Source organism: Electrophorus electricus, chromosome 5 (genome assembly GCF_041902795.1).
Source record: "Electrophorus electricus isolate QZ-2024a chromosome 5, ASM4190279v1, whole genome shotgun sequence".
Taxonomy (NCBI): domain Eukaryota; kingdom Metazoa; phylum Chordata; class Actinopteri; order Gymnotiformes; family Gymnotidae; genus Electrophorus; species Electrophorus electricus.
The window spans coordinates 2,760,001-2,772,125 of NC_137501.1; the positions used below are offsets into that span (position 1 = coordinate 2,760,001).

Consider the following 12,125-nt stretch of genomic DNA (forward strand, 5'->3'; position numbering starts at 1 on the left):
TATTGTGATTGATGGTCTACGAGAGCTGAAACGACTCAAAGTTCTTCGGCTGAAAAGCAATCTGACTAAGCTGCCACAAGTGGTGACTGACGTTGGAATGCACCTGCAGAAACTGTCCATCAACAACGAAGGCACCAGGTTGATGGTTCTCAATAGCTTGAAGAAGATGGTCAACCTGACTGAGCTGGAGCTTCTTCGCTGTGACCTTGAGCGCATCCCTCATTCTATTTTTAGCCTCCACAACCTGCAGGAGATCGACCTGAAGGACAACAATCTGAAGACCATTGAGGAGATAATTAGCTTCCAGCATCTCCATAGACTTGTCTGCCTGAAGCTGTGGTACAACCAGATTGCCTACATCCCCCTCCAAATAGGCACACTGACCAACCTGGAGCGCCTCTACTTGAACCGAAACAAGATCGAAAAAATGCCAAGTCAGCTGTTTTTCTGTCGCAAGCTGAGATATCTCGACTTAAGTCACAACAATCTCACAGACATCCCTGCTGACATTGGACATCTTCAGAATCTTCAGTATTTTGCTGTTACTGCCAACAGAGTGAGTTTATAAGCATGCATTCTAAGGTGTCCTGCCTCCTATTGATCCGACAGACTATCATCAACATAGTAAAATTTATTCTAGTAATTTGCTACACTGGTTACTATGATTTAAACATTTAACACACATTGTCTGCAGCTTCAAAAAACAGATCTGCCTCTTGGCTATCCCTGAATCTGTCTCTTGGCTGTCCCTAAATAACATCATAGTAATAATGCCTTTTGAATATGAGAGTTTTGTGTTATTCATGTTACAGCCATTTTTAACAATTTTATTAAGATAAAACCTAACATTTGTTTTTATACTGAATGTATATGTGTATTTTCTATAGTTATAGTGTTCAATAAAATCTTTTTTCCCTTTTTCTCTCTACCAGATTGAGAAGCTTCCTCCCGAGCTATTTCAGTGTAAGAAGCTGCGAACGCTGAACCTGGGTAACAACTGCCTACTCTCCCTGCCCTCTCGCTTTGGGGAGCTGACCAGCCTGACCCAGCTCGAGCTCCGGGGCAACCGGCTGGAGGGCCTGCCCGTGGAGCTGGGGGAGTGTCGCCTGCTGAAGCGCTCGGGCCTCTTCGTTGAGGAGGTTGTTTTCAACACTCTGCCCACAGAAGTCAAGGAGCAGTTTTGGAGAACTGATAAAGAAGCAGCTTGAGGCCACCAGGCAAATGAGCATGAAGGCATTCCCACAGGTTAGAACACGGAGCAGTTCAGAGTAAAATGGCACTCGGGTAACACCTGACGTGTTACCTAGTTGTATTTAGTGCTGTGGGTGTTGGTTCTCTCAGACCCAAATCAACAATTATTTATATCTTGTAGAAGTAATGGGCTGTGTTATGCATACTCCTTGTGGGATTAAATGAAGCTGTATGTAAACCCCAACAGCTCTTTGATCTGAGTGCTGTCTCTTGGTTTAGAAGAGGTAGACTGGAAAAACCAATCTGGGAAGTGCAGAACATCTTTGCCTTAATTATAATATGCTGTGCAGTGGTGAGTTAACATTCAAAGTTAGTCAAGTGTGCACATTTACAGTATTGTGAGCTGGTTTGTCATGAGCACTTTATGGTTGACTGTTTGGAAAAGATTTCCACATTTAAATAGGAATTTAGTTCTTTAACATGGCAGAGCTAAACTATTTAAAAAAAACACTAATTCTCCAGGAGGAAATAGCATGTTTTAATTGAACCAAAAACATAGTTGTTGTTCAGTCACAGTTACAGTTGTACAATTTGTAAAAACAATGTCTTTGTGAAGGAAATAACACTTAAACATATGTTACTGAGAGTTATTACTCGTTCATTATGTTACTCATTGCATGGAAAGAACTGAAAGTAGTTAGTTTTGTGGATGTGTGTACATGTGTACACTAGTATGACGTCTCTTTTAGCACTAATTAACTAAAGAGACATTTTTAGCAACAGGTTGGACAGCAGATGTTAAGTGTGTAAAATACTGGTTTTTTTGTTGTTGTTGTTGTTGTCTGGGAGGACAATGTACTGCAGGGTAAAACATTTAGTCCTGTATTTAGTGCACTCAGTTGTTCTGTCAGTGAAACCCATTGTTTATCAAAATGTAGGAGTCACACACAACTAATATTTGTGTTGCCATATCTTGTGTGTGTTGTCTCTTGTACTGAAATCACAGATTTCTTTGTGTGTATGTGTATCTGAGACATTTTTCCAAATGTACTGTTATTTTTGTTATTTTGCATGTTTACAACACTTGATTTAATGCACACAAATGAGCACATTGAAAATGCCATCAGGAGTCATATAGACATTTGCTTATATATTAAGCATTTATAGAAACATGATTTCTTGCAAAGCAAAAACTACTTATCTATATTCTGAGTTACCTTTCATAATGCGTCAGCACCTTACTTCCACCAGTGTACTTGGTGTAAACTACTAATAGGAAACATTTGTTATTTTCAGCCAAAGGTTCACTTTTTCTGTTAGGCTGTGTTAATGCTTGATGTTACTCTGAAGGACAAGCAGTAGAGTTCACGTTGGGTGGTGTGTTGTCCCCATAACATTACACTTAATACCATCAGACATTTATTTTAATATTTAATAACAGTGCACTGCTAATGAGACAATCATAAATGTTGGGCAATGCACAGTTGAAGCATTTGATGTTGATTTTCACATGAAACATATTTCAGAGTATTTCAGACATGTCTGTGATTAACACCAAGGTTGAGTTGATCTTCTTAAGCTGTACTGGCATTCCAAAGGCGATTCTCAAACTGGCCAAGCTGTTTCAGAACATTTCTTCAGCTCATATGTTACCTCAGTACTGATTTATTTTGGACATGATTTCCCTCTATGCTTTTCTTCCAAGAGCTTAATGTTTTACTCAGGTAAATTCCACTCAACTTTGTACAGACTTTAATTTCAAGTATATTGAAAATATTTATTTAAAGGAATATATAATACATTTTCTAATGCATCATTTATTACTTTGCTGTTATTTAAATGAAATTTGTATTTGTTTTTTAACAGTTAATGTTTTGTACAAACTATTGTGTTCACCCATTGCTAACTACTGACCAATAACTAACATTGCCAATGGACTATAGTTTGCTTAATTTGATGTAGTAAAATTGTTGCTAGTTGCTAAAATGCATAAATGTAGTGAAGTGCATTAAGTCATAAAGTAAGCTAAAGGAAAAAATGTTTTTGGCTCCAGAATGGCTTTATAAAGTCTAGGGGAAAAAGCTACATGGTAGTACTATGAGGTTGATCTGTTCATTTATACATTTAACAAATGTAAATGTAACATATCTGCAACTTCAAAAACTCTGAACTTTGGCTTCTGAATATATTACATTTTACACTTCCATTAAACAACTTGCCTAGATGACTATAAGCAATATAATTTCTTGTTCAGTATTACTTAAGCCACTTTGTTTCAGACATTGCTGCCTAGGACCAGTCAAAAAGTATTTTTGATTTCTTTTAGTTTCTTACTTCAACATGCCACCGCATCGCCTTCAGATGCATTGTGCTCGCTGAAAAACTTCTGTGTGCCATCTTTTTGTGTTGTTAGGACTGAGTTATGAAAGGTCTTTTATGTTGGTGCCAAAACAGCAGCATTTGGAGCTGTAAATTAGTGGCTAGTGTTGTGACAGTATTGCTTTCTAGTAGGTTAAATGTTTCTCTCTTTTTTGTGTGTCATCAGTGTGTGGGTCTTTAAGGATATGTCAAAGTATTTCTCCATCTTTTTGTCATTTCAAGGAATTTTGTTGTGTCCTTAGCCTAAATATCAATAAACCCAAAATGTAATGTTTGAATCCATTGTTTCCTATTATTTTCATTTTAACGAAATTATTCTATTAGACATTTGTTAGGATTAGAGCTATTATGTTTGCCATTATTGAGGTGGTGTCATTTCTTTAAACTACCATTTCCCACTATGAATGTACCTTCAATCCCACACTGGTTGAATAGGATTCTTGAATTAGGGTACCACATAGAGGCGATAGTCAGCTTTCGTCGCACTTAAGCGTTCACGAAAAAGAATAGGAACCATCCTTTACCGGTATCGTTTCCATACAACCTATTTTTACGAAGCACTTACACCGGCATGTTCGACTTTTGCATTGGTTTAAAATAAGTAAACTCGTTTCCAAGACAATTATTTGCACCGTCTTAAAATGGTAAGTGCAGTTTTCATCATAGTATGAATTGTAGATAGCGATGTTAACTTTCTATACAGGCCAGTAGAACATAAAATGTATGTTAGGTTCATAGAAAAAGGAATATATTGCCACAACTGTTGAGGCAGCTAGGTTAGGTTAGCAATCTGGCTACTGCTTATTACTATCGGCTCTTTGAATAACCAGTGTCTAGCATTGGTAAGCAACTGTGATGATATGTAATGAAGACCGATCGTCGTTTTTCTAGGCTGTCACTCTGCATACAGACCTTGGGGATTTAAAAATCGAACTGTTCTGTGAGCGGGCACCGAAGTCCTGTGAGGTGAAAGCTATTTGTTAAACAAATGATAATCATCTAGTGTCTGTGAGATGCCATTCGGTTGTCTGTCTCAGCTCAGATAACTCATTGTAGATAATGCACTGTGTCATATAAGCACTAAAGATTTTTCTCTGCTTGCAGAATTTTCTTGCATTATGTGCAAGTGGGTTTTATAATGGCTGCATTTTTCATCGAAACATAAAAGGGTTTATGGTTCAAACAGGGGACCCTACAGGTAAAAGTTCGAGTAATCCCATTTTTTTTATTTAAATTCATCATTGGACCTCGTGTCTTGAAGTTACTTTTTACTTTGATTTATTATAAACAAGGCACAGGGAAAGGAGGAACAAGTATTTGGGGGAGGAAATTTGAAGATGAATTTAGCGAACATCTAAAAGTAAGAAAGGTTTAAGAAACAAAAAAACCTTTTAAAATAATTTGTCAGTTCATATGTTTATCTTTTATTCATTTATTTATTTAGTTAGTCTAAATTCACTCATTTAATTTTTGTGCAGCATAATGTCAGAGGTGTGGTTGCAATGGCAAACAATGGACCGAACACCAGTGCATCTCAGTTTTACTTCACATATGGAAAACAGCCCCACTTGGATATGAAATACACTGTGTTTGGAAAGTAAGTCTGATGTGTGTGCTTTTGTGAGCTGTTTGTTGAGTGTTTTCCAAGGCTATTTCAAAACTACAGCGACAGAAGCAGTTATACATACATCTTAGCATTTAAAATTAATGTGAAAGTTCTGACTTTTATCAGTGCATAAACTAGTATTTGATCCTTGCATAATAGTTTGACCTGCTCTGTGATTTTTTTTGGCCTGCCCATATTTTGATATTTAAGAAGTATTTATTGTCATCATACTAGCATACAATAAAATTAGCTATTTCTACATAAAAACAGCTAATCAATGTTGGTTTGTTTGTGTAGGATAATAGATGGCTTGGAAACCCTGGATGAATTGGAGAAACTCCCTGTTAATGGCAAAACCTTTCGTCCCTTGAACGATGTCCACATTAAGGATGTCACTGTTCACGCAAATCCTTTTGCGAGTTAAAGGTCTTCCTCTTTAGTTTGTACATGCCCAATTGTAATACCCTTGTATAATGGTATACTTGTGAAAATGTTTGTATAGAACACTTTTTATATTTTTATCTTGTTTCTTCTGTTGATTTCTGTTTTGTTTTTTTTCTCTTTTAAAACTGCGATTAATTAAAAGAGTGTGCATCCTTGTATGTTACAATTAAATTGATTTTTATATAAATTGACAATGGCTTGGTTATTCTCTGATAATGTTCAGTATACTTCATGAAATAAAGAAATAACCTGTTCCATACAGTATAAATCTAATACTGGTCCTTACAACCAGAAACATTTCCTGCGTTCAATTTCTTTCCCGAACGTGTATAGGTGTTGGGGTACTTATATTTTGACATTTTCATTCGGAGCGGAAATGTTAAGAATAATTTTTTTTTTTTAAAGTCTGCTATACTATATCAAGATTTAGTGGAATTTTGTGTAGAACTGTAAATAACTGGTATATTAGTAATCCGTAAGTTATTTCCAAACGCTCAGGTGTGTTATATAAATCGCAAATCAAATACTTCCAGATCTGAGAGCGTTAAGGTGCAACCCTTAGTCACGTCGAAGAGTGGCTTGTTTAGCTATCCAACTTTTATCCTAGAAGGTGAACAATAGTAGCCAAACGTTCAATAAAAGTATTAAAATTTCCAATGGCATCTTCGGACGCTTTTAAAGTAAGTTCAAATTATATGCAAACCAACACTGGCGTCATTGATAATGTGTTGTTTTGGGGGCGGGGGGGGATTGGATCAAATGCAGAATTTATAGCATCGTAATGTATCTGACGTTTCAACGTGCATGGCATTTGTTCGGGTAAATATAAATGTGAATGTAAACAGGTCAGTTCCTTGAAGGACAAGGTCACATTAATTACTGGAGCAAGTTCGGGGATCGGAGCTGGCGCCGCGGTGCTCTTCGCTAGACTCGGAGCCCGGCTGGCGCTGAACGGTCGCGACGTCAACAACCTCGCCAAAGTGGCCAGGGAATGCGAAGACTGTGGTGCCTGCAAGGTTGGTAGTTGAAAATCTCAAATCAAGCGATATGGTAGTCACATTGTGGAAAGCTATGATAGAGTATGCTACTTTGGCTGCCCGTTGGTCGTTGTGGCAAATGCTAAGGTTAGTTAAGAAGGCGTGCATAAGTTTTAAATGAGCTGACGTGCGTATTTCTGCAGCCGCTCCTGGTGCCAGGCGACTTGACCGATGAGACCACAGTGAAGAAGACAGTTGAACAGACAGTTGCCCACTTTGGACGGCTGGATGTCCTCGTCAATAGTGCAGGAATCCTTGCCATGGGTTCTATAGAGACAACGGACCTGGCACAGTATGATAAGGTGATGAATGTCAATGTGAGGTAAGAATTAACATGTGTTCTTGTGCTGCCTATTGAATGAGCAAATCTGTTTAACCATTTTGTTGAACAGTTTGTTACCCACTACTGAGCAGTATTCTTGTAAAAGCATAATCTGAATGTGGGTTTCAGATCAGTGTATCACTTGACTTACCTCTGCGTGCCACACCTGATTAAGACGAAGGGCTCTATCGTAAATGTGTCCAGTGTAAATGGCCAAAGATCAGTGAGTATGAAATTTTCATCATAAACTGGTTTTAAATAGCCCATGTGCACTAGGTATCTTTTTTGTGTGTTCCAAATGGTGAAATGTCTTGCAGTTGTTCTGAGATTTGCACTTTTCTTTGCTGTAGTTTCCTGGAGTGCTTGCTTACTGTATGTCCAAGTCAGCCATAGACCAGTTTACACGCTGTGTAGCACTTGGTGAGAGAGCCTTTTCTAATTAAACCCACAAGATTGCCTCAGAATGTGCAGTTAAGTTTAGGTTATTATATTGTGTGTGTTTGTTTTTTTTTAACCCAATACATTTTACAGAGCTGGCATCAAAGCAAGTACGGGTCAACTCAGTTTGGTAAGTTTAATGTTGTGGTTTGTTATTAAAGCTACACAAGGTATAGCTTTTAAGCATTACTGTTGGGACATTTGTTTTATAGCCCAGGAGTCATTATTACAGAGGTTCACAAGCGTGCAGGATTAGATGAAGAACAGTATAAACAGGTAACACACATTTAAGACCTTTACAGTGGCTCTTCATAACATCCCTAGGGCATGTTTTCTCCAAGGATGTTAAAATACATTTGCATTTTTTTTAATTTTTTTTTTACATATCTTCATATCGTTTGTGATACTCTAGTTCCTTGAGAAGTGTAAGGTCACCCATGCCCTCGGCAGACCAGGTGAGGTGGAGGAAGTGGCTCATGCAATTGCCTTCCTAGCATCAGATGCTGCGACCTACATTACAGGGGTGAATCTCCCAGTGGACGGGGGCCGCCATGCCATGTGCCCCCGGTAGGGCTCGAAGCTAAGAAGCCCGGTCGTGTTTGGTGGATGAAAATGAAATAAATAAATAGATTGCATTTAAAGTCAAGTTTATTGATTCCCCCCCCCCCCCCCCCTTAATTAAAATTTTTTTTTTAAAGATTGAAAGTTTCATACGTATGTCGATGTTATCCAAGTAAAAAGAGAATCTGTTCAGAGTAAATAGATTTTTTTTCTAAGACAGAAACCCATTGTTTAAAATTACTATAACACAGCAGCATTTGAATACAGTACAAGTTATCAGTCAGACAACAGTACAGAGACACATAGTTAACATAATGGTGCATATCAACCATTGCTTTGCATACAGCACTTGTGCTCTATGTACAAGACAATTTGCAGTCCTCCAAAGTCTTTACAAAAGTTTTTAGTCTGGGCAGTCTTCAGAGGTTTAAAACCCTTCAAGCAGGTTGCCTTCGTTGGCATTGTCAAAGCTGTTCTTTCCATGGACCTGCTTCAGGTGTTTACGGAGCACAGGCTTGTGCGCGAACACCATGTCACAGTAGTTGCAGCGATGTGGCTTGTCTCCGCTGTGCAGGTTCAGGTGGTCCAGCAGAGAGCACTTCTGTGTGAACGTCTTGCCGCAGATCTTGCACTGGAACGGCTTGATGCCGGCATGTACTCGCATGTGCCGGTGCAGGTTGCCCTTCTGCGTGAATGTCTTACCACAGAGCAGGCACATGAACAGCTTGTGCATCTTCAGGTGGTTGGCATAGTTCTCCAGCTGGCGGAAGACGCGCGCACACTTTGGGCACTGGTGGCACCACGACATACCTTTGTCGGTGCTGCGCGAGCAGCTCCACAGGTTCTCCTTGCCCAAGCCACTGGTGCCGGGTGACGAGAGCGGGTACTCGAGCACGGAGTTGGGGGCCATTTCAGTGGGGCGCGTCTCTACGGTCGAGTTGATGAGGGAGTGCTGCGGCTCCGGGGAGTGCAGGGCAGGAGAACGGGAAGAGCGCCCCTGGAAGCCGTCAGACATCTCCTGCATTCGGTCATCGACAGACTCCACCTTAATGATGTTGATGGGGCTCTCTTCTCCTGGGCCTTTCCTTTGAGAATTCCTAAAATTGGGGGGAGACCTGGGTTCAACAATCACATCATCATCGTCTTCAAGGTCATTCTCGCCCTCTTCATCATCGTCATAGACAGTCTCAATAATTGGTGATTCTCGCTGCTGTGTGTTGACGCTGGAAGGAGGCTGAGTGTGATGGGGGTCCTCGACTTTGTGAGGCTTAATAAACTTATTCAGGGCCTGTGTACACTGCTCCACAATATGACCCATCTGGAGGAAACTGGCAACCGTCAGATAGTGCACCAGTTCCAACTCTGGGAACTCAAGTGTCCCTGTATAGCAAGACAGAAGCAGCCTCCGCCCAATCTCTGCATCCTGCAGCGTGGATATCTCCACTTCGTGAGAGTCCTGAAGGAAAAACTGGTCTCTTAGGAATGGTGAGCCGGCAGCAAATACAACTTTGTGGCCAGGAATCTCTAGGTCATTGATATGGATGATGACATCACAGAAACGTCTGTCCCTTCGAAGAGAGTCCATCTTCTGTAGCATGGAGTCTCCGAATGTAGAAAAACTAAATTGTAGAATAACTCCCTCTTGTGCCATGGTTCACCTGAGAAAGAGCATGCTAATTATCCAGTGAAATAAGATTTTCTGTTACATTAATTATGCTCACATGAGTTTAATATCTATATTTTTGTTTTCTTCTGAGTTGAATTTGTCTTATAACAGCAACATGAACATTATACTAACTACGGTAACTTCACTACCTCCATATAATTCCAAGGAAAAACCCTCAGTCCTCATCAGAGCTTTTCATACACTTTTCAAGTGTTGTGCGGTTATAAAGCTTCCGTATTCTTGTAATTAATTATTTCTGCTTCTGCTACAATCATAGGAAATGAATGGCATACATAAACATGCCGTTCATTCTACACTTTCAACCTAGAAGTTGTCTTCCTAGCAGACGTTTAAATGTTGTGTTTATAAAACTTGCAGTTTTGACCATCTTTCATGTCGTCCAAAAAAATGGTTTAATTGTAGTCGCTACCCAAAGTGCTATATTTTTATTTACACACCCTGCAAACGATTAGCGTTAACATATTTCTTCTAAGAAACGAATATTCTTAGCACTGCTGTTTTACATCTGAAAGTGTCATTTTAAAAACAACTGGCTGTGTTGGAAATGTGATTTATTTGATAAACCTTGTCACATTTCCAAACGAGTCACTCGCTATTTGTTTTTGGAGCCTTTTCTAAGGATGTGGCCGACTATGTGTTCAGTAATGCTAGCTAGGTTAGCAACGTTGTTGGTAAAATAACAGACAAGTTAGAACAGCAGATATCTAGCTAGCTGATAACAGTAGATAGCTATCTAACCCATCTAATATAAAATCTATCTAACCTAACCCAACTAATTTAGACGATTTCAGGTAAAGGTAATATGGTCACTGCTAACGTGAGACAAAGAACCAGACCAAAACAAGCAAAATCAAGCTTATCCCAGCTTATCAAATCAAATCGCATGTTTATAAACGTGTTTCCACAATAACGTAGAATATTACACTTAATGGATGTAAAAGATCGGCAATTTAACACATACAGGTGGCAAGGTATAAAATTGCTGTTTAAAAAAGTCCGCAATACCGTAACTTGGCTAGCTAAGATAGCTACATTAAACGTTAGCTAGCTAGAAAAGCAAGCTAATTTTGCCACTACACCCACTAGGTAAACAACGGCTGGACGTGAATTTCGGATGCGTCGCAAGCCAGTGAAAACAAAAAATAAGAGCAACCTGTCACACCAAGGAAGGTTTAAGTTAAGCGGGCTAACCGTTTGGTTTGGGGAGTGAACAGCCTTCTCTCTTCATACTCTTTGGAGGGGTCGCCTAAAGCCGGGAGGGGGTCGTCTCAAGAGGAGCTAGGGCGCTCCTAACATTTCTTTTAATTTCTCCGTATAGATGATGTCTAAGTTTGTTTTATGTGGACAACAGGAGGAAAGCGACCGATAATGAAGTTGGTTTAACCGTGTTACAGCATTTTTCTAGCATGTTCTGTATTATTTAAACTAGACTAGATTTGCACAAGGGGGCAGTATCATAAAAACGACATCTATGGAGCCCTTATGGCTCCAGGTAAACCATCAGCAAAAAGTTGCTTATTTGTTCCCTCATTTTATTTATTTGTTAATTATTTTCCCAACTTTAGTAACACCATTCATTAAATGTAATAATTTCTTTCCTAATAATAATAATAATAATCCTTCATCTGAATATGTTGCAAGATATTGTGCCTCTTTGCAGTGGAAAAATCAAGTCCGTTTGTTAACAAGATAGTCCAACTTGTTGGAAAACGCACAAGGCAGCAACCTTTCGGTATAGAATATAACAATTTCAGCAGTACAGTTACACATTATTGTATATAGAAGACTGGACAGTATTCACATTTATACTTTTACTTCTTGTACTGTAATTTATTGTCAGACCATGTCATTACACAAAAGAAAGCCAAGGCTGCTGTACAGTATATACACTGCATACACACAGTCCCCTTCATACACACACTCCCTTTCATACACACATTCCTCTTCATAAGTAAAAGTCAAGGGTCACATGAGATCAAATTCAAGAGACATTTACCAAAGAAAGTCTAATAGAAAAGTATAAAATATGCTTGCCAGACTATGACAACTGGTTCAACACTTTTGAATGTAATGACTTGTGCAATAAACTAATACCTAGATGGTTTGGGAGGTAATATTGTTCATAAGCTGTAGCTCAGTGGCTAAGGTACATGACTAGTATTTAGAGCATTGCCAGTTCAAGCCCTACTGTTGCCATTGTTGGGCCCCTGAGCAATGCCCTTAACCCTCAATTGTTTAAAATTATACTCAGTCCTAATTGTGAGTTGCTTTGGACAAAAGCATCAGCCAAATGCTGTAAATGTAAGCAATTGATAATATAACAAAAAAAGGGAATTGTTCATTCTCATTTGCTGTTTGTTGAAAAAAATGAGAAACTGCTCTTAGGATTTGCACAACTGACTAGATGATGTGGAGGTTGAATAAGTAGTTTTGAGATTTTTCAATTTTGACGTGAGAAAT

The 12,125-nt window shown here is 39.0% G+C and overlaps 4 protein-coding genes across 5 annotated transcripts in view; 3 read left to right on the plus strand and 1 right to left on the minus strand.

Annotated features, from left to right (window-relative positions):
- The window catches only part of lrrc8ab (leucine rich repeat containing 8 VRAC subunit Ab), a 7,318-nt gene extending 3,478 nt beyond the window's left edge, over positions 1–3,840 (plus strand). For both annotated transcript variants that reach the window (XM_035530287.2, XM_081714992.1), the window contains exons 3-4: positions 1–556; positions 933–3,840. The exon at positions 1–556 is cut by the window's left edge and continues 1,566 nt beyond it. In XM_035530287.2, coding sequence (XP_035386180.1) covers positions 1–556; positions 933–1,208 — 832 coding nt within the window. In that variant the 3' untranslated portion in view covers positions 1,209–3,840. The remainder of the gene's footprint in view (positions 557–932) is intronic.
- A 240-nt stretch (positions 3,841–4,080) lies between these two features.
- On the plus strand, positions 4,081–5,807 carry ppil3 (peptidylprolyl isomerase (cyclophilin)-like 3). The gene is made up of 6 exons (XM_027025549.3): positions 4,081–4,214; positions 4,462–4,536; positions 4,675–4,768; positions 4,863–4,930; positions 5,049–5,167; positions 5,474–5,807. The coding sequence occupies exons 1-6, from the start codon at positions 4,212–4,214 to the stop codon at positions 5,598–5,600; spliced, it is 486 nt and encodes a 161-aa protein (XP_026881350.1). The 5' UTR covers positions 4,081–4,211; the 3' UTR covers positions 5,601–5,807.
- Positions 5,808–5,993: 186 nt separating this feature from the next.
- On the plus strand, positions 5,994–8,058 carry zgc:101858 (3-oxoacyl-[acyl-carrier-protein] reductase FabG). Its single transcript, XM_027025551.3, has 8 exons — positions 5,994–6,300; positions 6,466–6,636; positions 6,801–6,979; positions 7,109–7,202; positions 7,330–7,399; positions 7,511–7,547; positions 7,630–7,693; positions 7,830–8,058. The coding sequence occupies exons 1-8, from the start codon at positions 6,277–6,279 to the stop codon at positions 7,986–7,988; spliced, it is 798 nt and encodes a 265-aa protein (XP_026881352.1). The 5' UTR covers positions 5,994–6,276; the 3' UTR covers positions 7,989–8,058.
- zbtb26 (zinc finger and BTB domain containing 26) lies at positions 7,540–11,068 on the minus strand. The gene is made up of 2 exons (XM_027025552.3): positions 10,857–11,068; positions 7,540–9,636 (listed from the first exon to the last, which is right to left on the minus strand). The coding sequence occupies exon 2, from the start codon at positions 9,627–9,629 to the stop codon at positions 8,406–8,408; it is 1,224 nt and encodes a 407-aa protein (XP_026881353.1). The 5' UTR covers positions 9,630–9,636; positions 10,857–11,068; the 3' UTR covers positions 7,540–8,405.
- Between the last annotated feature and the right edge of the window lie 1,057 nt (positions 11,069–12,125).

Bases quoted from the DNA above. Each gene is read 5' to 3' on its own strand.
- ppil3 (XM_027025549.3), top strand. The intron at 4,769-4,862 runs GTAAAAGTTCGA...ATTATAAACAAG, and splicing joins TCAAACAGGGGACCCTACAG to GCACAGGGAAAGGAGGAACA. The intron at 4,931-5,048 runs GTAAGAAAGGTT...ATTTTTGTGCAG, and splicing joins AATTTAGCGAACATCTAAAA to CATAATGTCAGAGGTGTGGT.
- zgc:101858 (XM_027025551.3), top strand. From the start codon at position 6,277: ATGGCATCTTCGGACGCTTTTAAA. The intron at 6,301-6,465 runs GTAAGTTCAAAT...GAATGTAAACAG, and splicing joins CATCTTCGGACGCTTTTAAA to GTCAGTTCCTTGAAGGACAA. The intron at 6,637-6,800 runs GTTGGTAGTTGA...GTATTTCTGCAG, and splicing joins AAGACTGTGGTGCCTGCAAG to CCGCTCCTGGTGCCAGGCGA.
- zbtb26 (XM_027025552.3), bottom strand. From the start codon at position 9,629: ATGGCACAAGAGGGAGTTATTCTACAATTTAGTTTTTCTACATTCGGA.